This window comes from Lissotriton helveticus, chromosome 1_1 (genome assembly GCF_964261635.1).
Source record: "Lissotriton helveticus chromosome 1_1, aLisHel1.1, whole genome shotgun sequence".
NCBI classification, from domain to species: Eukaryota; Metazoa; Chordata; class Amphibia; order Caudata; family Salamandridae; genus Lissotriton; species Lissotriton helveticus.
The window spans coordinates 792,783,105-792,811,067 of NC_136057.1; the positions used below are offsets into that span (position 1 = coordinate 792,783,105).

The following is a 27,963-nucleotide window of genomic DNA, read 5'->3' on the forward strand; positions in this document are numbered from 1 at the left end:
CGGAGACAGCAGAGGTACCACAAAATGGGCGGGAAGACCCGGACAAGCAGGAAAACAGTTCCCGCACACCAAGTCCACGTGCTATCGGTGTGGGAGTGCGAACCATGCAGCCCAAGACAAACGCTGCCCGGCGTTTCGCGCGAAGTGCACATTCTGTGGTCTGGTAGGCCACTACGAGAAGGTGTGTCGAAGGAAAGAGAAGAGATCGGTTGTGAAGTACATTGCGCAACCGCAGCACGAAGATGGAGCTGACGAGGAATCGGACGAAGACGACAGAGTGCTGTGCATCGAAGAAATAGTGCTAGGTATTGACACCAAACGCTCGGACAAACCGCGAGCGGACGTGCTAATAGGGGGAGTCAAAATAAGAATCACGATTGATTCGGGATCCCCATACACCATAGTGCAGAGGTCGGTATGGGAAGAGGAATTCAAACCCAGCCTAGGCCCCAAACTGGAGCCACCGGACATACGACCAGTGTCATACACGAACAACCTGATTCCGATGGTAGGATACCGGAGCCTGAGGTTCGAGTTCAGAGGTAGGACAGAGACATGTAAGCTGTACGTGGCAGAGAAAGGTCCATCGGTCCTAGGATGGAGAGACCAGGGAGACCCAGGAATCAAACTAGACCCAGGCGGCAAGGAACAAATACTGCTCACTGACAATGAAAGCTGGCCGGACATGGAAAGAGTGAGGAGAGAGTTTCCAAAGGTCTTTGGAGGAAAGGTAGGGAAACTCTAGAAATTCATGCACAAGATCTTATTTTGAGGAAGAGGATGTGGTGTCAGCACTCTAGCTGCGCTGATGTGCGTGTGACGTAACACGCACTGGGGGCAGAGCGCACGCGAGTGCGCATGCGCGAACGGCGGTTCGCGCCTTGGCAGAGCAAGTCGGAACGCGAACGGAGTAAGACGCCCGGCGCTCTTCCCTGTATATTGAGATTAATAAATAAGTATCCTGAAACTCACACCAGTGTATTGGTGGTTATTTGAGGCAGCTTGGGACTCCACAGAGGAGTGCCTCCTAGCCCTGTCTGTCTTTTTGTTAAGATTATTATTTGCAACGCCAAAGGATCAAAGCTTCATTAATGCGAGACCTATTGCATTGCAAATGCTTGTTTCCTTAGCATTCTTTATTATACAAGCACTTGACCCACCTTGAAAAAGTTAAATATGTTGATTCACCCAGTAAGTGAATGAAAGACCAGATGCTACAAAACTCAGCTGGCACTTTACTTCATGTGTCGATAAAGTAGCCTTGAGAAGATCCATGCTTTTAATAATCTCTGTCATATAAAAATGAAAACACTATGAAAAAAGGCTATATCTCCAGGGGGAAAAATTGCTGTGTCACAAACTTAATTATGGTTACACGACAGGCTATTTAAACCTAGTTGGCCCCCTCTTGCTGCTCACACATGTAACATGTATCACAATAGCGGGGCTATTGCATCTGACGAACGTGAAGTTTTCAGCAGCACCTTCACTGTATTAGCAAAGCAAGCTTGAAAGGTAGCAGTATGATCAATCGAGGGAAAAACTTACTTTTGATGAGGTCGCCATGTGTGTGGTCTCCCCAGACAGTTTGGTGTGTTTCTGTCGTAGTGCTTCGGTTCATAGAGGTTTGCTGTAATTCTCTCCCATTTAAAGCTGTACTTTCCTTTTCACATTTTTCTGAGGTTTAAAAAAAGAGAACTTAGATTTACCCTGTCGCTAAACACTGAACTGTCATCACTACAAACGAATTTTGGCGGCAAATGCATTCGTTTTGCACCATTATCTTAATACAAATAACGCTTTGACCTTTACAGCACATGTTCACAAAACCTTGGGTGAAATAAAACATGATTTTCGAGGCATTTCTGGAAGTTAACTAATGAATTATTCCTGATATTTCTGTGAAACCAACTGATCGGAACATTTATTGCATTTTGCAAGTTTTCATCAATTTGATCTAGAAAAAACATTTACTTACTCCCAATTACTATGGATTAGAATAATATCATCAGATGTTAGTACCTATGAGGCTGGTAAATCAATGAGTTGTGATAAATGCACCAACAGAGAATACCCACAAGAAACCATAGCAGAAGCAGTGAAAAATGCAGAGAAAAAAGAAGCTGACAACTACTGACAAGCAAACAACAAAAGAAAGATGCTAAAAGAATGATTTTTTTAGCTACATTTTCGACAATTGTCAAAAATCTATTTTGAAACACCGGACAATGGTATAGTCTGAACCCGACTTTCGAGGGTATATTCGGCCAGATATCAATGTTTGCTTATGAACGACCTAAAAATAAAAAATAAACTACTATACACAAACAATGAAAGACGGGATAAGAGTGAATCAAACAAAGAATACAAGCAAATAATTGCTTGCTCCAATAGCAATAACTGTGATAATACAATCAAGGTTTCACATATACCGAAACTTGCTCGTATTCAGCCCTCTTGAAATAACCTGTAATATATTAATCAACATGTTTTGTCCATTAATATTTGCATTGCACAACATACTTAGTAAGTTGGGGAAGCTTGACAATGTGCTTTTACTAACAGTAACCAGAGTGTCCTAAAAATGGCCGCAATAAACGCTGGAACTTTACTGCGCATGCGTGTGCCACATCTACATGGTATGACGTCCTTTGCTTTTTGGTAGGAACTTCTTGCTTTTGCGCACTAGTGCCAGAAATGGCTGCTTCAAACTTCACATGCTAATGCTTATGCTGCTGCTTGTACTAAACTTGTTCATCTGCTTAACTATTAATGCAAAAGTTAAAATAAAGTAATAAGGTTCGAGTAGAGATAAGTGGTGTACAGTGTAGGGGTGGGCGGCAAATTCCGTTCCGCTCGCGGGACTTGCGAAATTTCTGCATTTCCACGTTCCGCGCGGATCGCGAAAATGTCGAAACTCCCGCGATCCGCGGCAAAACGGAATTTGGGGAATGTGATGTGATGCAATGTGTGAGGTAAACGGTGGCATCTTTTTTGATAAATAATATGCAGGGCAGGATTCATTCTGGCACGGACCGGCAGCATATTTCAGTACGCCATTTGAGTTATTGTCCTTTAATAGGTGTGGCGATCTGATTAGGGCGCGACGTGCTCCCTTCCAGTAGGGACACAGCTGAAAGGCCAGAGCCTGGAAAGGCACTCTGGCAGGAACGAGCACCGCGAGGATGAACAAGGAAAAGAAAACAGGACTTTCCTACTCTAGTTAAGAACAGGTCCAGAGAGACTAGACCTCCTCTGTGCCGAGCTTCTCCCCTCCGCAGACTTGTTGACACCAGACTTGTCACCGAAGGTGTAATTGACTCTCCTCTGACCCTCATCATCTGAAGAGGCCAGATACTCCCTCGGCTGTCAGGGGACCGAGAGATAAACTGCAGGGTATGTTTGCTGCTTACTCAAGGAAGGAGAAACACTGCAAAATGCATTTCACTCGTAGACTCTCATGCGCAGGGAAACAGATCAGCAGGAAAGGGAGTGCCAGGAAAATCACTGTTAATGGATGTTTGAAAGTTACTGTGCGATATCAGTTTTCTGAATGAGTCCCTGGTAATCATGTGAACATGTATCTAGTGATTACGGAAGCACAAAGCTTTCAAAACAAGCTCCAGAGGGCTGATTGGACCCCTCTTGTTTTGAAAAACGTTAGACAAACCGCAGAAATATTATATGAAATCAGGCTGAAGGGAAACAGGCTTCACAAAGTCTGAGTTTATAGTGACTAGCTTACATGATTAGCCAGTAGATTAGCCTGCATAGTTGACAACAACGGGCACAGCAAAATCTCTGCCAGTATGCGAAATTCCGCGTGTTCGTGGAGATTTCGTGCATTTTGCGGAAGTTTGCGGAAAGCACATTCCACTCACGCCTAATACAGTGCATTCATTTATTATTGTATTCTAATGTGTCTTTCGTTGACTTTGTTAATAGCTCGTATTTGGGCTGAGGGTGACCTTAACAACCATTTTGAAAATATAAACTGCGCAGGTGTTCCGTACTTTGAGAGACCTCGAGCCATGGCTTTGAACCGATGCCAGAAGTTTTCTTTCCGCCAAAGCGCCAGGGAAAACTACAACCTCAAGCTGGGAAAGAAAGACAAGTTGCAACTGTATTCATTTTGGACCATAAAATGAAATAATATTGTTGGGTGGAATAAAGTAATGGGAAAATAAATTGTGGGCAGAAACTTTGATCAACTACATTGAATTGAAATGATCTCATCTTAGTATGGTGTGATGACCTTTCCTCGTCTTTCTGACCAATCACTAAAGGGGAACACATAGATTTGCAACATTTAGGGGTGGTACATTGTCCTGGAAATAGTATAACTAAGGTGGGCTTAGATAGAGATTTTGTCCGACTTGTCCGAATAGCTGATCTGTCACTGACCCAACGCACACTATAGGAGATCGAGAGCAGAGTTGCTGGCGGAGCACTCTGTCAGAAAATTCGAGGTGTTTGGGAAATTATCAATTACCCAGTCGGGGTACCAAATTTTTGCTAGAGAGGAGTGTGACACTGGCGTTACACTTTGTGGAGGTCACCTGTCCTGATCCGCACCTGTCTTGTCCCGTGGGCACCTGATTAAACTTCTCCCGAGTCTATGGTTATTTCAGGAAAGGTAAAATTGATTAAATGCTACTTAATTTACTCTAACTCCCTCTTCGATCCCTAGGACTTATAATATAGGTGACAAGGATTGGTAAGTCATGATTTACAGGTATAAGTCCTAAAAGGACTCAAAGAACTGATAGACTGTAAGTAAATAGAAAACGCAGGACTAATAGGTCAAAGTGTGAATGTATATGGGCCCAGGTGAGTATGGTAAATCGAGCTAGTGGTCCCGCGCGCTCTATCAAAGGGATCTAAGTTAAACCATCCGTTCAAAGGCATCAAAATCAAACTTAGAATGAACGGGACTTGCGAATCTAAGAACTTAGTTTACATGTTGAAATACTATGAGGCTTGGCCAGCGTGGGCAAAACTGAGCAAAAAATCAAGTCAAGGATGACAGAACATAAAAGTAACATAAGAATAAAAAATTTGAAATCATCAGTAGCAGTACATTCGGGCGTGGCTTGGCAGGCCAAGATGGCATGCGCGACTCCGGAAAGCTTCAACAGCCAGCCCGACAATTGCCAGCCATCAGCCATCAGCACCATACACCACCACCCAAGTGACTCCCTGGCCGTGGCTGCTTTCATCAAGTCTCCCCCTTGTGTAGAGCATTTGTAAATGAAACACACAGTAACACAGTGAAAGCACTACAAATGGACACCACGCCAGTTTAGAAAAATAGCCAATATTTATCTAATCCAAACAAGTTACGAAATTGAATCCAACATACATAAGATATCACTTTTTAAAGGTTTAAGCAAGCTTATCCTCTTAACTCTATGGATGTGTCGTTTCTAGCACAAAATACATTTTATACTGCAAAACTGGAGACAAAAAAAAGATGAGGAAAACCCAAGCCATGCATTGATTCTGGAGTCCCAGGCGAATGGAGGCATCAGTTCTGCACGCAAGAGAAGTGTGGGGTCGATCCTTACTGCGAGAACCGATGCATTGAATTTCAACCACACAGCCTCAGCATCACTGGAGACTTGGCGCAAAGGTGCGGTGTGGAAATTCCAGCCGCGCTGGGCCGATACAGCAGCAAAACAGACGCTGCATCAATTTCCACAGCCGTTGATTACTTTAAACAAAGCAGGTCCTTCGTCGAAGTTGGAGTGGAGGTCTCGGACGCCATCGACATTGTGCTCAGGACTCGGGCTGCGGTGATCTTGTACCTGCGCAAACAGGTACAGAGTAGATTCTTTGGCTGCAGCTCGGTGATGCATTGGTTTTTCAACCGCATGAGTAGTTGTGCAGAAGGAAAAACAGGCGCTGAAGGTCATCATGCGGATTTTCTTCTTTCTGCAGCAAAGCCACCTCCAAGGGCCCGGAACTGGCACCACTTGGCAGGTCAGAACTCCCAGCAGAAGAGTTATGGGGAGCTGCAGATGAAGTCTTTGAGGGCCCTGAGACATTCAACAAGAGGCAAGCACACACAAGCACTTTGAGTACCTTGATAAGCAGGATGAGAAACTACAGTCCTGTCCTTCCTATGCCCAAGACAGAAGCAGCAAGCCTGCACAACACAGCAACAAGCAGGGTGGCAGTTCTCCTCTTACAGCTTTTCTAGCTCTTCTTCTTGGGTAAATCTCTTCATCCAGAGCATTCTAAAATGTTGGGTTACAGTTCAATACTTACACCCCTTTCCACTTTGAGGTAGGCATATTTCAAAGAATAGTCTTTTTAGTGCGTAATTCTTACCTTGCCCCTACCTGGCTCCAGACACACTACAGGGAGTGGAGACAGCATTATGAGAGGACAGGCACAGCCCTATTCAGGTGTCAGTGACAACTTCTCTCACCACTCTAGCAAAGGAATGCTCATCAGCTTGGTAATTGGCAATCAGGATATGCAGGAAACACCACAGCTCCCTTTGTGTGACTGTCTAGTTTGAATGCGCAAAGAGCCCAACTGTCAGTCTCAATCAGACGTGGATTTCACAGGCAGGCAGATGCACAGGATGGTAAAGCAAGAAAATGCCCACTTTCTATTTAATCCTCAAGTTTGATAGCGTCAACAAGGGTCTGAACAGTTTGAGTGAAATAAACAGGGCTTAAACATCCTCCCTGTTTTTCCAAAAACTCCATGCCCCAGAATGCATCATAATTTTTCTTAAAAGCACTTGCCTTGTTTTTTAAACTACAGGTCCCAGAAGGCATTTTAATCTGTTGTTCAATTCTGATTGGCCGTTCATGAATCACATGATCCAAACCTGTGACTGCCAGGGACATTCACATCCCTGTGTTTGCCTGTTTGGAGCAAGCAGTTTTTGCAGAGGTTCATGAAATTTTCGAGGTAAGACTGGACCCCCCCGGGACTTGGAACTGCTATTAGTGCAGATTGAAAGCATACATGACAGCGCATCAACGCGCTAATCTGTCCTTGCTTGCTTACTCCCACAGATCAACTAAACGTCCTACTGTGTGAAAAACTCGGCCCCAGAGTCAGAATCCCCTTTTTGCGGCCACCGCGGACCGGTGTCTAAGTAAGTGTAGCTTTTGAGGTAATTATTTCCCAGCGGTGCACCAGAGTGTCACCGCATTAGGAGCCAACTAAAACGCGCTGTGTTTACTTGTTCTAGGAAATCTAATGAGCTGAATTTTAAACGTCTAAAGATACCGCACAGGCTGGCAACATCTGGGTTAGGAGTCAGAACCCCCCCCTGCGGTCACCGCGGTCCGGTGTCCAAGTAAGTCGATCACTTGTTGAGATGACCACTAGTGTTGCACAAGTGTGTCACCGACTGAGCAATTGACTAAATTCCGCCTTCTATACTTACTTTCAGAAATTAAATAAAGCAGAATTCTAAGTGCTTTAGAACACCGCACAGGTTGGCAAAGACCCACGTAGAACGCAGGTAATCAATTTCAGTACAATCACGACGCGCACGTAAGGTCCCCCTCTACCCCGCTGGACTTGACTTACCTTTTACTCTGTTGCAGCGTAAACCCTACAACATAGACGACATTCCCATAGAACACAGGAGTAACTGTGGGCAGGAATTACACAAGGTACGCAGTATTCCGTCACCTGCATTGTTCTGAGAGCAGTGGCTTGAGGACCCACTTTTTAGTAAACAAACTGTTTTTTTCTTCTTTTCAAACAGTTCCCATGGACTAGATTCATACTGCCCTGACGAGAATCCTGCAAGTCTTTTATCAGGATTCGAAACGCGTCGGCACCCCCCCCTTTTTTCACGTTCACTGGCCAGTTGGCCAATGTTATTGATGCGGAAATGGGCAATATTCCTGATATTTAATTGATTGTTTCTTGTTCAGGTCATGGTAGTTGAATTGGTTGAAAACATTCTTTTTCCTTTCCATTTATAATGGTTGGCTAAATCATTTTTCAAATGTATAAGGTTTTGTGGTCCATGCTTCATAAATGTATGTATGGTGATATTTTCTCATGGTAAAAGTACCCCCTGTTTTTTGTCATAATGTTCGATACATGTTGGTATAATAGTTTCCTTGTTGTATAATGTCTAACACATGTTTTTTCACTGTATATATGCATAAACTGTTTTTCTGAAATTGTGTATGGCTAAGACTTGAGGTTGATAGTGGCCTTTGCTCTGCCTTTTCTGAATATTCCCCCTTTTTTGTAAATTGAGTAACAATTGAAAACATAAACTGTTTTTGGGTAAACTAATAAACTGTGGTTTACTTGTACATAAATCAGTGTGTACTCTAAGTAGCTCGGAGGCATAGGCAATTGTTTCTGTTCACTTTCTAAAAGCGGCATTTTCAAACACACAATCTAAAAACCACCTTCATAGAAAGATATGCCTTTAAAGCCTGAGATTAGAGAACTCAAACTCCAAATCTCAAACTCTTCACAATTGAAAGTTACACTTTTAAAATGTTACAAGGCAGCTACAATCACAACATATTCGAGAGATATTCCTTGCAATAGGGAAAAACGAAATTAGCATTATTTCGCTATCAGGACATGCAAAACACACCATACATGTCCTACCTTTCACATACCTAACACCTTGCCCATGGGGGTACCTTGGGCCTACCTTAGGGGTTCCTTACATGTAAAACAAGGGAAGGTTAACATGGCAGTTTAAAACTGCAGCATTTGATTTACATGCCCTGGGTACACACAGTGCACTTTCCTAGGATCCCAGTAAAAGAAATATGCCAATCATGCTCAACCAATCACTATTATATTTTATACAGGGAGCACTTGCACTTTAGCACTGATCAACAGTGGTAAACTGCCCAGAGTTCAAAACCCAGCAAAAAAGTCCAGCATACAGTCTGAAAGACAGGAGGCAGAAGCAAAATGACCAGGGAAACCAGGCCACGGATGCTACATTGATCACTTATTAACAGATTTCTTGATTAAAAATGGCATTTGAGCAATGACAAATTATATTGCAGTGATCAGAAGGCCTAATGTGTGTGCTTTTTTAAACCATACTAATATATCTACCACAAAGGTAGGAACACAGTTTCACTTAAAAAAGTTTATTTTTGGACTGTTAAGTATGTAGACAAGCATGTGAACACAGACAGGTAGATAATCCAATAACATTGTACAAAATCGGGAAGATAAAAAGAAGCAATGTACCATACACAGTCTCAGTCTTTAATGTTATTTTGTTTCCTTTCCTTTGTCTGTGTATAATCATCCTTTAAAATACCCAACCCGCCATCTTTATTTGTTGCCACCTTCTTGTGTTTGGATAAAACCAACTCCTACAATGCTCAGCAGAAAAACCTGTGTTGGCTGTGACTGAATCATAACAGTATATCTACAATTCCAAGATGTCCGCGCTATTAGAACGCGTTTCAGCAGTTGTCAAAGATGGAGTACTTGTGTAGTGGAAGCAGGAGGGATCTCGAACTGTTCAGCCCTATAGTCCTTCTTCTGTGTCCACACTCAGGTATAACGATCTCCATGCATTTGAACTCCAGGATCCAACCAGAGTAATTGAATGGACTGGAGAAAAAACTGTCTGCGTTGCAGGATATGAAATTGGGAAACGCATAGAAATTCTTGAGCTCCAATTACCTCAGAAACTGTATGCGAAAGAGAACCAGGGTTTGTGCCCAGAACGAGATTTCAAGGTGCAGCATGGGTGTTTGTCAGATCAGCCAGTATGGAGCCTAAAACATGTTCCCAACACCAGTTTGCTGCTAACAAGCGGACCTGCCAGTAGGTTCTTGCAAGTCTGGCAGATAGCAGCAGATGATAGTGATGTGATAAAGAGAATGAAGGCGAAAACCTATGGCACAGCATCGACACCATATGTACAAGGATCCCTTGTGTGCTTCATGGGTCTAAGGTCAACAATGTGCGGGTTACAGAATTGGAGTCTAACAAACATCTTTATGTACTTGGCTTAAATAGCAGCAACACCATAAGTAACCTTCAATATTTGGACTGCAATACGTTTCTCGCTGCGTGAATGGACAGATGTATCTGGTGGACATCCGGGAGGAGCAGCGTGGAGGGACGACCTTGGAGGCCCCCTTGAGACATGGTGACCAGTGGTGTGCCTGTTTGCAGAGCAGGGAGCAGGATGCTAGTGACACCGGGCACATGATCGCCAGCCTCTCCTCCTCTGGGAGAGTAGAGCTCACAGACTTGCGAAATATGTCTATGCCAATGAAAGCGGCCAGGTGCAAAGTTTCCAAGGCACACACTGGAAGGGATTACATGTGCATTACCTGGGCACCGTTTTTGGAGGACTGTCTCGCCATTTCAGGAGTGGATGGAACGGTACAGGTATATGACACAAAGTCCTGGGATGTGTCCAGAATAGAGGTGCAGCCATTATTCGTGCACAAACGGCATGCCATTGAGGGTAGGAGTGAAGATGGAAACATTCCAGAAGTTACAACCCATGTTTGGCATCCCTGGAAACCAAGAGCAGTATTATCAGCAGCTACTGATGCGTCTTTGCATGTGTGGGACTGGGTTGATTGCAGAAGTGCTTGCTGAGACTTGCTAATTGATGGACATTTATATTATTTTTACTTGGAGTGTACATTTTTTATAATTTTTTTTATAATTTGTTTTTTTTTTTTTTGTAATTAAAAGTATATCTACAAATACCTGTTCTGTAGTGTCAGAATGAAGATCAGAAACAGAAGCCTGTTTTCCCAATGTAGGTTGCACATTGACTGCATTGAATGGATATTTCTTTAACGATCATGTAAATGTGACAGACTGAAGTATTCACATCCTAACCAGTTAACAATTGTTTACATTTTCTGAAAGCGTCCCTCATTTAGCTAATTTTCCTATCACTTCTCCATATGAAAAGGTATATATTCGCTGAAAAAAACAAAGGTTATAGTGATGTTATAGTTGGGTGAACATATTGGTGCCAACATATTTTGAACTAAAAAAAAACCACAAAGATTCTCAAGTTATATTTAGCAGAGCTAACTGTAACTTGCGCCGCCGCCATGCACTGCTTATGACTTCGCATGTTACATCACTCTTGAAATGTTCTAAGACATCATATATGACATCAGTGATGACATATCAAATACTCACGTGTAGAAGCCAAACACTTGTTAGATTTCCATGACATTTAGCAGGATTACACATTACGGTGTGCAGATAAGCCTTTGTGGTTCAACAGGTAAGTAGGGAAAGTATGTTTTAATTTATAAAGTATTTTAAACTTAGTGATACTATTGTCGCTGTACTGTGAAATTGTTGGGTATTTCGCAGATGTACTGTGATACATAGCAATGGCAAAGCATTATGTAATTATGTTGATAACGACCAATCCCTGGCTACATATTTGACCAAACCCATGCGCCGCTGGGAGCGTGGCCTCCTCTTTCGTCTCAGAGCAGGCACTGTTAAGTATTTATAATGCTTCCCTCTGGGATTCCATGCTAACCGGGATTCCTCTCCCTGCCCTTGTGACAGGGGCTCTGGCCAATCCCCATTACAATTTTTTATTTTTCTGTGAGTATTACATGAAATATACAAAGCTCTTTTTAATCCCTGTTTTTGAGAGGCCTTCTTGTGTAGATCATAGAGAAGCCTACAGGACTCTTCTTAAATTGGGTGAGGATGAGTTGATGATTTGTGTGGGGGCTTTTTAGAAAACTGCTGTCCAAGCCAACAACTCCAAACTTTGTAATGCATTGAACATTTTAGGTGTTTCTCTCTTTTAATGTATTGCTACTTCAAATGTTTTATCATTGTATAATGTGTTCTCTTTTATGGATATGTTTTTATCCGAATAAAGTTGATGATGATGATGACTGCCCCTACAAAAGGTAAAGGCAGCCACGTATTTTTTAGGCACTCTTAGGCTGTGTTCTGTGTTACACCTTTAGATATAGTCAGTATTAGCTTCTATATTTTTCGCTTGCATATTACTAATTTAGTAAAAGGAAGTTCTGCAGTACTCAAAACTAAAAAAATTAAACACACTGTACTACACTATATTTTACATGGTTTTAAAATTGTAATAGGTAGGGAAAAATATTTATAAGTTTCTATAATTTTTGGGGGGAAAAAGTACCAAGGGACTGCCTCAGGAGTGCTGCGGTGCAAATATATATATATATATATATATATATATATATATGTGTGTGTTAAAAAATTCAAAGTGCACTTTAACAACCTCATATTTTACAAATATAGTGTACTGCAGTGTATATTTAATTTTCAACATATTTAAATCTTCAGAAAAAGTCAACGGTGTACTGTGGTAATACCTACAAATTACTGCACTCATTTTTAGGTCTCGCGACCTATCAATGCGCGCAAGCGCATTGAGCAGAGCGAGAATTCAAGTGCTCGAAATCCTCGTCAAACCAAGGGCGTCTTGCGCTGCGGCTTTCATTAAGTTCACGTGAATCACGTGATCAAACAAGCATGCGCATTCACTGCCGCATAGCACATCAAAGGGCTTCGCCCAGCGTGCGCTCTGCGGCATCTCCTCCCCTAATTACCAGCTTCCCCCATGTCTCCCTTGTGTGCTTCTCTCGTAGGCTCTCCCGCCCCCATCCGGCTTCCCTCCGGCCATTTGCCACACTCCTTGCCTCTGTCTTGCCTCCCCCTCCATTCTCCTCCCCTCGCTCGCATTCCCGCCCCCCACCAGGCTCTCACGCCTCCATCCGCCTTTGCCTTCACCTTCCGCCCGTGACTGTTTATCATTTAGCCGGGTGCAGTTTACTTTCATTTACACGTCCCGCTTGCTGCTTTTTATTAGATTTTTACTCAGTCCCATGAATGTTTGCTGCCCGTGTCATAAATGCGAACACATACAACAGGAGACGCTTTACTTTCCAGGACAAAAACTGCGTTATTTTAGCTTTCTTAAAAATTCCAGTCTATTTTTCAATATCTGGCCCGCCCCCCACCAGGCTCTCACGCCCCCATCCGGCTTTGCTTTCACCTTCCGCCCGTGACTGTTTATCATTTAGCCGGGTGCAGTTTACTTTAATTTACACGTCCCGCTTGCTGCTTTTGATTACATTTTTACTCAGTCCCATGAATGTTTGCTGCCCGTGTCATAAATGCGAACACATACAACAGGAGACGCTTTACTTTCCAGGACAAAAACTGCGTTATTTTAGCTTTCTTAAAAATTCCAGTCTATTTTTCAATATCTGGCCGGCCCCCCACCAGGCTCTCACGCCCCCATCCGGCTTTGCTTTCACCTTCCGCCCGTGACTGTTTATCATTTAGCCGGGTGCAGTTTACTTTAATTTACACGTACCGCTTGCTGCTTTTTATTAGATTTTTACTCAGTCCCATGAATGTTTGCTGCCCGTGTCATAAATGCGAACACATACAACAGGAGACGCTTTACTTTCCAGGACAAAAACTGCGTTATTTTACCTTTCTTAAAAATTCCAGTCTATTTTTCAATATCTGGCATGTGTAACGCCAGTCCCACGACCATTAGAAACACCAATGTGTTCCTCGGTTTTGAGAGTTTGCAGCAGGCGGTGTTGTTGGTACCATTTAAAACTGTTCGATCGTGTCCCAAGTGTTTCATTCTTTCCACTCCGCCGCATTCCTTGTGTAGTGTTTTCGTGGTTCGTGTGCCTCCGCATTCGTGCTCCCTTCTTCCAACCCCACACCACAATGACTATATGCTGCAGCTGGATTGAGGCTAACCCAAAATCAAAACAACTGTCCGGTTTTACATTTGCAACTCATTGCCTATCATTTTTGCATCGAACAAGTATGTCTATTTTCTTAAGCTGTAACCATCGCCCGAGGTTTCTGTTAAACCAAGGTAGACTTATCGCCCGAGGCAGCTTGGGAGGGGCTAGTACTTGCAGTAAACAACTTGCCCATCCTTCTTACGAGGCTGGTCTCGAAGGCTCTCTTGTAGGCGTGGGCAGGAAGGCGAGCGATCTAGTTGCATTGAGATACAAAACAAGCATTGGCATAGCCAATAGGTCTCGCTTGTGGGACCTTATAAGTATTTAGTTTTGCAGCACAATATCCTTGGTGCAACAACATCAGCTGTTGCACGGCTAAACCTTGTACCCTATAAGTGTTTAGGCATGCAACAGTTGATGTTGTTGCACTAAGGATATTGTGCTGCATAACTAAATACTTATAAGGTCCCACAAGCGAGACCTATTGGCAATGCCAATGCTTGTTTCCTTTCTAGCTATGATCAATTTCCTAGAGTGGTAATAGATAGGGGACTTACCTATATATGAGGCAAAAGTGTCCTGAAAAGTACATGGCCACTCCACTCTATGCCCCTGTAGGAAGGTGGATATCTGACTATTTGGTTACCCCCACTTTTTGCCTGGTGTTTTGCTGGTTTTTGACTTAGTTGGACTGGGACCCTGATATTCAGGGCCCCAGTCTATCTGCTTTCTCTATAAAATGGACTCCAAGTACTTTAGGGACATACCACATTGGTTACTGGGTCACCCTTGTGAGCCCCTGTATATGGTACCTTAGGTACCCAGGGCATAGGTGCACCCTAGGCCTACAGGGGCTGCAGCATGTATTGTGCCACCCCTGGTTAGCTGACACTACAGGTCTGTACTTACAGCCTGGGTAAGGTGGTGTAATCACCCCTTACTTAGATATTGTATATCTATATCTACCTTACATATAGACACATAGTAACCTATAAGTCACTCCTATGACAGGCCTTGACAATCCTGGAGGAAGAGTGCTTGGTTTTGTGTGAGAGGGTGCCCTAGCATGAGCTGAGCCCCTCTGCAGCTTTTGGAACCATCTCCTTATAGCTGTTCTATGATATAGCCATACCATATACTCTTTAGTGCATTATAATCTTCGCGGTTATTGCTAACTTTGGTTTGGCTTTATCAAAACATGTCGTGTAAGGTGTAAAACACTTTGGAATACTATCCCCCGCCAATTCTGGCGGCGGGGGTAGCATTCCACCCTTCTAGAGGGAGAAGACATGTAGTTACTGTTAAACCCGGTTAAAGTTAAACAGAGCCCCAGCATCGCAAAATGGATGCTGCTGCCACAGACACGAGTATGCCCTCCTGCTGCTGGACGAAACTTCGGCAGTGGAGGCCTGGACAATAGGTTTCCTGTCCAGGGAGGTGCTAGCACCTCCCCAGACAGGCTTTAGTGTATTGGGGCTGGGAGGGTTGCATTCAGTGAATGCTTTTCAGACACTGCCTGGGACACACAAGGTGCCCCATGCCTTTCCCAGTTCAAACCCGTTGCTGGGGCACTCAGCCCCAGCTCTGGTGTGAAACTGGACAAAGGGGAAGGGTTGTAACTAGCCCCTCCCCTTAGAGTTAGTCCAACCCCTAAACTTACTATAAGTATAGAACCCCAGTCCCTAGGATTTTAGATTACCCTGGATGAAACTCTGCAACATATATCTCGGACTTTCGACATTCCATATCGTCTGGAAGACGGAAGAAATCTCCCTTGTGGTCAATATGTGACCATCCTGTTCAAACAGGCACCGACTGCATCTTTGCCAGTCTGCATTTTCGAGGCTCCCATAAGATCCCGAAGAATCTGCGACACATGACATGGACTTCCAGACATCTCTGACGTTGACCTGCGCTCCAAGCAAAGCTGAGATCTGTCGCGGACACAAGGGATGTGGGACCGGAAATCCTGGACATCCAGCATTTTGCAACCTGCACCTACTTCCCAAGGTATCCCGAAGTTGGGCATTGGGGTGCAGTGTCCCGTGGGCCCGCTTTGTGCATATCAGCTTTACGCGTCTTTGCGGTTCCTAGTCCGTTGGCTAGTGAGCCCCCAAGAAGACCAATCCCTGATTTACTTTGCTTTCCTGGTTGCTCCAGGCTTGCTCCATCTTCTCTCCAAAGGGGGAGTTCTTCAGACCTTGCTGGTCTGCACCGAAGCCCATCTTGACATCCTGCGTGGATTGCGTTTGCCAAGGCTTGTTGGGTCCAATCCAGATACTGACACCGCAGTCAACTAGATCCTTCGTGGGACAGCTCAAATCCAGCTCCTGGTCATCATCGACACCTCCTGATCCTCGTGGCTGAAGAGACAAGCTTCACCTTTTCACCTGAAATCACCCGACATCGGCTGGCATCTTCCTGTCGCCATCCTGGTCACTGGCTAGTGACCCAGACTCTGTCTCCTCTGCTTTCAGGTTCTTCACATCTCCGATCCACCCTTGGATCCACTGGACACTTTTCCGTCTGGTTGCCTGCAGCACTTCTTTGCAGCTCTCCATTGGAATTGACGACGAAACCCAAACACCAAAAGACACCTATGCACCGGGCTTCCCTGGGTGAGGTAACATGAGTACTCCAGTGCTCCCGTGGGTCTTGACTCTCGAAGTGTCTTAGTTTAAAATGATTCCATTGTAGTTCATCTAGAAGTACCCTTAAACTGTAACTTTGTAACTTGTTCGTCCTCCATAGAAAGTCAATGGTAACCCGCGGCTGTGTTTAGACACTGCACGCGTCTTCCGTGGGCCTCCTACATCCTAACCTTTGGTGGTACTAGGCAGCCCCAGCGATTCCACAGGCCCTAGGCCTGCTAGCTAACTCTCACGTGGTTCTTATACCACTATTTTAGTATATGGTTTGTGAGGCATAAAGTATACTGTGCAACTTATCGTATGCTAATTAAGTTCCTTGTATTGTACTTTCACCTCTGACCTCATAAAGAGTGCAGAGGGGTTGTGTTTAGAATAAATACATATATATTTGATATATACCTTGTGTGGTGTGCTTTTATTTGATCATTCAAGAGATTATAATTGGTAAAACAACTTGCTTAACTCATCTCCAAGTCTTAGCCTGAAGGCTGCTCTCCACAGCTACCACTAGGATAGCTTTCTATAAGGATGAATTTATAACCTACCATCAATAAGGTTCGTTTGGACTGGTGCAAGGTGCCCACTAGAATAGTGGACATCATGTACCAGGCCAACTTCTCACAGCAACAATGAGCAACATAGACAGCAAAACACAGGAAAACACATGTTTCTCGGACAGATGTAAGAGCCACATCTTTTTGAATGAGTAATCCTTCAGTCTGCTTAACCTAGTAATGCATATTTTATCTATGATGACCTTGGGCCACAAGGTTACTTTTCTGGTATTATGTGTAGGAGGATATACAATATGTGTACATCAAGTTCTCACGCTGGAATCTGAAGTCCTCATCCTGGGAACCATACCCTCAGCCTGTGATGACTCCTGGTGGTCAGCAGCACTTGAATCTCCCCCACACAGCCACCCACCACGCAAGCAACCTTGGTACCATCCTCGACTCCTCGCTCTCAATGAGCAACCAAATCAACACCATCTCATGGTTCCATACGCTCAACTTGCTTTGGAAGATTTTCAAGTAGATCCCCAATGAGTCCAGGAAAACGGTAACCCAGGCTCTCATCAGCAGCAAACTTGACTTTAAAAACACACTCTACGTCGGCGCCACACAAAAACTGTAAAAGAAATTGCAGAACATCCAGAACGCCTCTGCCAGACTTGCTCCTCGCCGCAGCCACATCTCTGCCAGTCACCTAAGAGACCTTCACTGGCCCCTGTCAACAAAAGAATCACCTCCAAGCTCCTCATTCATGCCTACAAAGCCCTCCACATCAATGGACATGCATACCTCAACCACCACCTCTCCTTCTACATACCCACCAGACATCTGCGCTGCTACGAACTGTCCCTGGCCACTATCCCACAGATCTGCAAGACCTTGGCTGGAGGAAGATCCTTCTCCTACCTCACTACAAAGACCCAGAACGAGCAGCCTCTACATCTCAGGCAATCATTTTCACTGACTCAATTTAAGAAGGACCTCAAGACCTGGCTCTTCAACTGAACTGCAGCACCCCCCACCCCCTCCCCCCACCCTGCGCCATGAGACCCTAACGGGCGCTTAGCCATGCTCTGTAAGAATCCTGATTGATTGAAACAATGACCATTAAAAGGTCATCTGATAACATCCCACAACAGCTTGGATTACTTTCAATTAGTTAGATGCCATTAGAAAGCAAGAAAAAAGCAGTTTGGATCAATTGTACAGCAATACCATTCAATAAACATGCTACATTGGCCATAGTGATGGGTGTAATGTGATAACACATTTCACCATAATTTGCAGAATTTTAATACAAATCCTAATGTTTAAGTACTATGTATGATTCTAGTTAAATTACATATTTGTAGCAGTTGCAAAATTCCATTCATCTGAAATGGAACCGGGGGTAATTATGTCATCAAGAGCAATTTTAGTTACATACAGAATTTGCAGTGTTTCAATGAGACCAAAAATATCATAGGGAACTTCATCCCATACAATACCATCATGGACAGGGAAAGCAGTACCAAGGGAAAAGTCTCTCTGGACCTTATATGATGAAGAATGGTGGGTAAGCACCTCAGCTACCAGTTCTGGAGCAGTAAGATCAGGGAGATAGTGTCCATTTATCAGCAGAAAGAAGGCTATAACAAACCCAACCCAAAAGACAAGGAGAAATAGTAAAAGAACAATCCAACAATAGGATCAAGGAAGTACGTGGTAAGTCTCTTTCAGCCAAAGGAATAGTCCATACACACCACACAAGGAGGTGCTTGAAGAGTCTGAAGAAAAATCATCAATGTTGACAAAATAAACAGAGACAGTCTGAGTAAAAACAGTGACCTCATTAGGTAATGGACAGGAGGTAGATGCCTCCATAGCCAGTTGCTAATATACAACGTTATTGCAAGGATCAGCAGTAGAAAACATCAAACTCACTTCAGAAACACATTGTGTTTTCATCATCAATATGTATAATCAAAAGTTCAGCATCTGAATATCCCAGCAGGGGAGTAGCAAGATCAGGATTACGTATTGCATGCAGAAGGATTTCCTGCCAGGTAGGGAAAGGTGACATGGAATTATCCAGAAAGCCTTGGCGCCATTTTTGGAGAACCAGCCACACAGCGTAACTTGATCAAATCAATCAAAACTGTTATTTTTTTATTTACAACCAGCAAGCCAAGGCAAAATCACAGTTTGAGTACCTTTGATGGAAAGGACAGGCACTGGTACACTATTTCTGTTCATACTGGTGGTCTTTCTGTGTTCTCAAATTAGGTTAAAAAATATATTCTACATCAAGGAGTAGAGGGCAAATGTGTAACAGCAAATGCCTAAAACTCATGCATTAATTTGCATGTAGAGACAGTAGATGTAAGGATAAAAGCCTCATGAAAAGCTGAAAAAGAAGAAAAAAAAACAGTCCAGGGACGAAGGGCTTAATGCATTAATGTATCAGTGGCATCTAAAGATCAGATAGGGACTGGGCTGGGATTCTGCCAATGTGCTGGTAAAATGCTGATGAAAAGTATCCTTCTGATTATGTCAGTTTTGGGAACCCCTGCAGGTCAAATACTTTACCATTCCAGAGTCTTAGGAGCATAGTTAAGAAACCTCACAAACCTTACATGAGAGTTGCTCTGGATTACCACTTAGTAGAGCTATTACTGCTGGGCAACAAGACCTAACTTTCAGAGATCTTAAAGCTAGTAATAAGTGTTTTTGCCTATAGTTTAGCAGGGACAGGCACACGCTTAGGAAGTGGAGCAGGGTTTCATTGGTATATCCACATAGCGGCACTGGTTGTTGGACCAGGACTGCTTCCAGGAAGGGACAAAGTCCTTAGATGGGAAGATGCCAAGGTGGATGAACATCAAATTGTGTTTTCTGACTGCAAAGAAGTGAGAAATAAGGTACTGCTGTGGGCCCCAGTCCACATATGATGGCAGAACTATCCACGCATAGTGTGTAAAAGAAAATTCAGCCTCATCTAAAATTCATAATCAAAGCTTCACTGCTCTGTTGGTTATCAGTTTGAAGACAGTGTATTTCATGGGGGTGGGCCATGCATCCTCTAATTGCAGAGGTTTATTCATGTGTTGGATGACAGAAAGCGGTGAAGTCTTTACATGGGCTGTTTTTCAATTTCTAACCAACACTGATGTGAAAGTGAATTCGCTGTAGATAATCTCAGCCTCCAAAACAGTTTGACTAAGGCCCCGTTCCTTAGGCTCTGCTGGTAAAGGCAATGCTTAAGCCTGATTTAGGCTTTTGAGACATACTGTGGTATTGCAAAGAGTTTTTTTCAAGGGGCTCAATTTAAGTGTGTTGAAGAACACCACGTCCTTCCCTTTTAGCAATTCCAAACTGTAGGATAGCGAAGGCATGAATTTGGCACCAATGACCTGTAGAAGGTGGTGTGTCCAGGTATTTCCCCTCACCACCTGCACACTTGGCCTTTTGTTGGCTGGCACCCTCTGCTGGCCTTGGTTCTGCTGTTTGCTAATTGCTGATGCTGTCGCTGAGCTTGAGTATTTCAGTGGCGCCTGTGGCCCAACGGCCCAGTACTTCCCGATGCGCAGTGTCCTTTTCTGACTGTGCCGTCTAGTCTAAGTGCACAGTTCGCCCCTAAAAGGCTATGGCTATGAGGGGAGAGGCTTTGACAACTGTGAGCAATGGTGAAGTAATGCTGCAGAAAACTGTAAACTAAAGACTCTTCTGCAAGGTCCTCTCAGCTAGGGCTTGCCTTTGCCTTCACCCGCCTTAGTCTGCAGAGGCTGTTGGTCGATTACTGCAGGTGATTGCAGGCAGGCCAGTAGCAGGGAGGTGAACTGCAGCGGTGATGGTGCAGAGTGCACTTGCTTAGTTGAATGCTGTGCTGGTGGAGCAGAAAGCAGACCAGCAGGCAGGAAGCAAGGAAAGATTCTAGACTGACCGAAGGGGCGCGGGCTGGGGTGACACCCAGGAGCAAAGGGGAGTTGCCTCCTGGCTCCGCAGTGAAACACTGTAGTCACCCATCAACCCCATTCTCTGCTCCTCAGCTGCTGGTCTCCCAGTCTTCCCTGGCTCACTGTTCCTTCTCCTCGCATGGCTCTGGCGGCTTCAACGCTACTTCCTCGTGGCTCTCGTCGCCACGTCCCTCACGATGCATTTGCAGGAAATGGAATCCACAGTCATGAGCACCTATTTGTTGAGAATCTGATTTGACCACTTGTTCCTAATATTACTTGTTTCTATTACTAGTACACCTACAATAGCAAGTGCATGGTTTAATTAACCCTTCTGCTAGACCCAGTTTGAACAATCTAAACCCATACCTTGATGTAATGTCTCAGGAAGCCGCCATCAGTTCATTCATAAATGCACAGTGTCTCAGTGTGCAAGCCTGCACACATCTGCCTGTTCACCATTCTTCCTTCTTAGGATGAGTGTCGGACCTGTGGAGTACCCCCTCGTTCACAGCTCTCAGTAGCTTTCATGATAACTACAGGGTGAAATGCCTCAGAAATTGTTTATTTAATAAAACACCAGCCTATCTCATTCTGCCAGAAGAGCAGAAAAAACATCTGTACTTACACTGGATAAAAGAGTTGTTTCCTACGAGCACAAAATAAAGCAAGAACATCAGGTTCTAAAATGTGTCCCTGAAACTAACAATGCAAACTTCAAAGAACAATGTCTACCAATAATAAATGTGTGCGTGCCATTTTGTCATGTTAGTAAAAACATTTTCAAACTACCAAAAAGATGCTAAGTTAGAAGGGAAAACTAAAATGGAGGCAAAATGTAAACCATATAACACTATTGTCTTCGTCTGGATGAGGACTAATTGCTTAAAACCTGCAAAATTCAAGATACTGCTTTTTGGCTGCCAACCATCCATCTGATCCATCTCTTGTGCCCTGCTGATTTGGAACAACATCACACTACCACTACATCTGCCAAAAAGCACAGGATCCTTTAAACACCAAATGAATCATATAGCTTCCGTTTGCTTTCTGTTGCTCACATTGCTCAGGACAATCCTTACTTTACTCCCAGTTTCCTCAGGTGAATCTATTGCCCAAATCCGTATGTATTTCAGACTGGACTATAACAACTATCTTTATTTGGGCCTCCCTGTCCTCTCTAGTGGTTCCATGTTATTCCAAATTCTACAGCTAGACAGATCCTGAAGATACCGCCATGCCAGTTGCTCTCCCCATCTCTCAAGAACCATAACTGACTCCCCAATAGTAAAAGTGTTAGAAATGGGGGTCTCTAGTTGGAAGAGGTAGGTACCTTTGTTCAAATAGGGACCCTTGTTTCTAGTCAAGGTAAGGGAGATATACACTTTAGATAACCCCTGCTCACCCCCTGGGTAGCTTGGCATGACAAGACAAACTTATCCCAAAGGCAATGAGTAAAGTATTTGTACTGAAAACACAAAGTAATACAGTGATAACACCACAAATGGATGCCACACCAGTTTAGAAAAATAAAGTATATTTATCTAAACTCAACAAGACCAAAATGACAAAAATTCAACATACATGTAATAAGAATATGATTTTAAAAAGGTTTCAGACAACCTAGCCTACAGAAAACTATCGATGCATTATTTCTCTCAAAGTACTTGTAGGTGCAACAAAATTAACAAGGCCAAACAGCCACAGAGATGGGCAGCGTCGAAAAGTTATGCGTCAGGTGCTGAGACTATGGGGAGGTGATGCAACAGTTCTGCTGCATGCAGGAGAAGTGATGCATCGAATGCGGTCTGTAGCGGGAGGTGATGCATTGATTCCGAGACGGCTCTGGTCTGCGGGTGATGTGTTGGGAAAACTTGCCACATAGGTACGATGTGTGGAAATCGGGCTGCGGCGGCAATCGCTGTGGCGGTGGCGGCAGGCGGCGCTGCGTCGGTTTCTTCAGCCGCAATCCCTTGGTGCGTCGGTTCTTGCAGCAGCAACATACACAGCATGGGTTAAATCAGCAGCGCAGTGATGCGTGGAGATTCTTCTCAGACAGCAGCAAGAAGAGCAATGCATTGATTTTCTTGTAGTTGCGTTGCTTTTCGAGCTCCCAACAGCAGGAACAGCCTCCAGAGGCCCAAAACAGTCACAGGCACCTCTTGGCAGGTCAGAACTCCCAGAAAAGCAGTTCAGGGGAGCTGGGAGTGAAGTCTTTGTTTTCCTGAGACTTCAAATCAGGAGGCAAGCTCTACTAAAGCCCTTGGAGATCTTCCTCATGCAGGGGGACACAGCACACCGTCCTTGTCCTTTCCTTGGCAGAAACAGCTACTGCAGACCAACTCCAGACAGCACACATCAAAGGGGTAGTACTCCTGCTCCCGTTTCTCCAGCTCTTCTCCTTGGCAAATGTTCCTCTTGATTCCAGAAGTAATCTAAATTTCTGGGGTTTTAATACTTATACTCCAAAATGCCTTTGTTCTCTTTGTGCAAGGGTCTCTGAGCCCAGTCCAAACCAGTTCTGTCATCACTGATGCAGTATGACCAAAGGTGGAGACAGCACTGTCAAGTGAGACAGGCCCTTTTCAGGTGCAATGAAACCTCCTCCCACTACTCTAAATGCAGCCAAGACCCATTCAGCTCAGCTCTGAGTCCTCTAGGAAGCGCCAGCACACCTAGACTCCTCCCATCCCCAGCCGCTGTCTACAGTGAATGCACATCCCCAGCCCCTGTCACTCTCAAACCAGACCATCAATACACAAACAGGCAGAGGCACACACAATGGTTAAACAAAAAAGTGCCTACTTTCTAAAAGTAGTATTTTCAAACACACAATTTAAAAACCATCTTTAGTAAAAGAGGTGTTATTAACTTCTGAGTTCAGAGAGCCTAAACTTTATTTCTCTATTTTGTCCCAATGGGAAGTTATACTTTTCCATTCTATCCTATGGGGCAAGATAGCCTTTAAATAGTGAAAAACGAAATTGGAGGTATTTCACTATCCGGACATGACTCACACACCAGGACATGTCCTTCTTTTCACATACACTGCACCCTGCCCAGGGGCCTACCATAGGGGTGCCTTTAATGTAAGAAAAAAGGAAGGTTAGGGGCTGCAAGTGGGTGCAGTTTCCAAGTTGACATGGCAGTTCAAAACTGCGTGCAGACACTGCAGTGGCTTTTCTGAGATACCTTTTTAGGGTTACTCATGTGGGTGGCACAATCAGTGCTGCAGGCCCACTAGCAGTATTTGATCTACAGCCCCTGGCACACTTCAGTGCACTGTACTAGGGTCTTACCAGTAAATCAAATATGCCAATCAGGGAGAAGCAATTGTAACAACAATTTATACAGGGAGCACTTGTACTTTGACACTGATCAGCAGTGGCAAAGTGCCTAGAGCATCTAAGCTAAAATGAAATCCAGCACGTCATCCAAAATACAGGAAGTTGAGGCAAAAGGTCAAGGGAAACCACGCCAAAGATGCCAAGTCTAACAAAAGGAATTCCTTAAAAGCCTTATTCCTGACCTACAAAGCCTACAATCATTATGTCTCCAGTTACATGAGCAATACGCTCAATCCTACACTGTTTTGTGCCCTCTTCTCTCCTGCTCTGTTCACCTGCTTCACATTCCCATAATCAAAAGGAGTCAACTTGACAGATGCTCATTCTCCCTACTCTCTACTAAGAGACAGATTACGATCTTAGCAGACTGGGTTACTCCATCACAAACTTGACGGATATCCCGTCTGCCGTATTGCAATTATATCATATCCTATGGAACTAGTAATACGGCGGACAGAATATCTATCACGCTTGCGATGGAGTATCCCATCTGCCAAGATCATAATTAGGCCCTACGTCTGGGAGCTCCCTTTCCCTCTCATTTGCATAGCTACTAATCTCAATTATTTTTGGGAAACTTCTCAAAACCTCACTTTTCCCGGCATGCTAGCTTTTGCTTTCTCCCAAGATGCACTCTTCCTCACTAGTGCCAGGCCGCCCTTGAGGGTATTAGCACACTTTACAAATTCATGTCATTAGTTCGTTCATATCTAAAATGAAATCAATATTTGAGGATGTTAACAAAAAGAAGATGGTAATGAATGTGTGTTGCTTATGATATTGTTTTTAAGACACAGAGTTGTGCGCGATATATTTTCCTGCAAATAAAACCAAGATTCGAATATAAATCAGTAAAGCAAAGAGGAGATGAGTAAATCCCCAAGTTCTGAGCTACCAGCATCTTTACATGTTCAAAGCAGTGTTTTCAATCACTTGTTCTTACATTAAGGCCATTATATATAATGCATATATAGGACCTGCGGCCTACAGACACAATACAATTCACATTTGAAATTCTCGACTGATTAATTACCAATCATGCATATACATGAGGACCCATGTTAATACTTAATAAGATTTACTAAGATCTTTGCAATTACATAAGTAATAATAAAATGTGTGCGTCTACACAGTAATTAAGGTAATTCATTACTTAGCCTACAACAAAGAGAGAATGAGGAAAAGTGAAATAGTAAATGGCATATGGTTATGCTTGAATGGCATCTTCTATTTGCTAACCATTGTAGACTCTTTGCTAGAGTTCATGAAAGATGAAGCAAAATATATTCCGTTGCAAAAGGGGAAAAAAATCACTTATGTGCCTCTGTCATTGAACTGGTAAGCAATAGTAATGGTATTATAAATGCAGATGAACATATTTAAATCTACTTCACAATTTTATACCCAAATGTAGATTACTGATTCTGTTTTACCAACTGTTTTCCATAACTTCAGAATCACTTATCATCATTATTTAAAATAGATGCGAAATGAAAAATATGAATACTAACTTTACATACAAGTATTCGTCACAATAAACGAATATATACAGTGTTGTTTACTTACTATAATTTATATCACAAATGCGTGGCAGTAACCTAAAGTGTGCACATAAGCATAGCAGATCAGTTCTAATTATCAATGATCTCATATAGCCAGCAATAAGGAGAGAGTCTGACAGCCATAATGTTTGATTTCTGCTGACTGACTTATCCTCAGGGAGACTACAGCTCCCAAGCTTGCCATTAGCCTAAGGATGGGCCGCAATGTTCTATCTGGTGCAGGAGCACCATAAATTCACAGGAGGAGTCCCCCAGCACGGGACTCCTGCTGACTCACTTGCCCTGAGGGAGACTACAGCTCCCAGACTGCCATTGGCTTAAGGAGGGGTCGCAACAATGTATCTGACGCAGGAGCGCAATAAATATACAGAAAGAGTCCCGCATCGCGAGAAATGCGCGGGCTGCGCCCAGGCAAAGCCATAGCCAAGGGCAGACCCACCCTGAGCCATTCAGCGACAGGAGGAGGTGGGGCGGGGCCACCCCCCTGGTTGTGGATCCTGATTCCCGTTATAAGTTCCGGACATCACATTCGATGGAAAGGCACTTTACTTTGCCATAGCCGGAATCTAACAGGCTGTCCATTTTTCCTTTTTCTCCACTGTCATTGACTTCTACTGGCTAGAACTTGCAGGGAGGCTGTGTTCTAGAGAGGGGTTAATACTCTTCTGTTTCCTTACGCTAACATAAATTGTGAACTATTCCCAGTATACCACACATGCCTCTGTCAAGCCGTACTGGTGGCACTTATTGAGTTATGGGCAAAAGGACAGTTCAGGACAAAGCTCAGGGCACAGCCCTTTCCAATAAAAAAGCCCACTGGTGTTATGTACTCCGATGCAATGGATAGGATTGAGACTCTACTTGCGGAATGTCACGAAATTGCGCATATGGCAGATACTCTACCTCCCCCTCAATCTGCTAACTCCAATGATTATGATACCCCTCCTTTAGCCTTGTTGGAACTCTCTCCTGTCCCTCCCCTGCTAAGAGGGCTGCTAAACAAATGCCACATATGTTTAAAACACCTTGTAAGGGTAGTGGGAAAGGGTCAGGTTATAGGACTTGTGGAATTAGAACTAGAACCTTTAATGGACTGTATTGAGCATTCAAACATTCCTGTAGAAGTACAGGACATTCCTGTAGTAGTCCAAGTTGTCATAAAAGATACGAGGCCCTTGTAAAGGAGGCAAATGGACTGGAGGGGCGAGTACATATTTGCCTTAATGACAAGAGCGAAAAATATTCCTCCCCAGTTCAGCGACTCCATTGCCGGCTTCATCAGCACGCAAGCCCTGACCTCCACCAACTACATCCTCCTCGGAGACCTGAACTTTCACCTTGAGAACAACAACAACAGCAACTCCACCACCCTGATCGACAACCATGCCACCCTCGGACTGAGGCAACTCGTCACAATGCCCACCAACTCCGCCGGCCACACGCTCGACTCAGTCTTCTCCTCAAGCCCGCACGTCTCCGTTAGCCACGGCACCGAACTCCTCTGGACCGACCACCGCTGCATCCACTTCACCTTCCAGAAACCCACCACAAACCACCGCACCCAACAGATCCCCGCCGCCGCTGGAGCAAAATCACCAAAGACCAACTACATGCAAACCTCGCTCTCAGCCCACCCACCGAAACCTCCAACACCGACGTCGCTGGCCACAACCTCAGACGCTGGATCAAGGACTGCGCCAACACCCTCACCCCGCTGAAGAACCCCCCCCCCCCCCAGAGACACCAGCAAGAGGGCCAGCTGGTTCACCCCAGAACTCCTAGATTTCAAGCAAGCCTGCTGGAAACTAGAGAAGAAATGGAACAGTGAACAAACTCCGGACAGCCACGCAGCACACAAGTATGCCATCCGCAACCACCACCACCTCATCAGGGCTGCCAAGAAAACCTCCTTCAAAAACCGCCTCAACAACAACACGACAGCAAGGAGCTCTTCAACATCGTGAAGGAACTCTCCAACCCCAGCTCCAACACCAAAGACATCCCGCCGTCGCAAGCCCAGTGCAACTCCCTCGCGACCTTCTTCCACCGCAAGATAGCAGACATCCACGACAGCTTCAACACCTAGACAACACAACAGACCCTCTGCACACCATCGATCACGTCCCCTTGCTAGCCTGGACCAGTGTGAGCGTCGATGACACCATCAAGGGCATGACCACAATCCACTCCGGCTCTCCGTCAGACCCATTCCCGCAC

The 27,963-nt window shown here is 44.3% G+C and overlaps 1 protein-coding gene and 1 pseudogene across 2 annotated transcripts in view; one reads left to right on the forward strand and one right to left on the reverse strand.

Moving 5' to 3' along the window:
• The window catches only part of MDFIC (MyoD family inhibitor domain containing), a 279,995-nt gene that overhangs the window by 116,423 nt on the left and 135,609 nt on the right, over window positions 1-27,963 (reverse strand). For both annotated transcript variants that reach the window (XM_078674362.1, XM_078674363.1), the window contains exon 3: window positions 1,549-1,677. In XM_078674362.1, coding sequence (XP_078530488.1) covers window positions 1,549-1,677 — 129 coding nt within the window. The remainder of the gene's footprint in view (window positions 1-1,548; window positions 1,678-27,963) is intronic.
• LOC144767096 (integrator complex assembly factor WDR73 pseudogene) lies at window positions 4,032-10,888 on the forward strand (annotated as a pseudogene).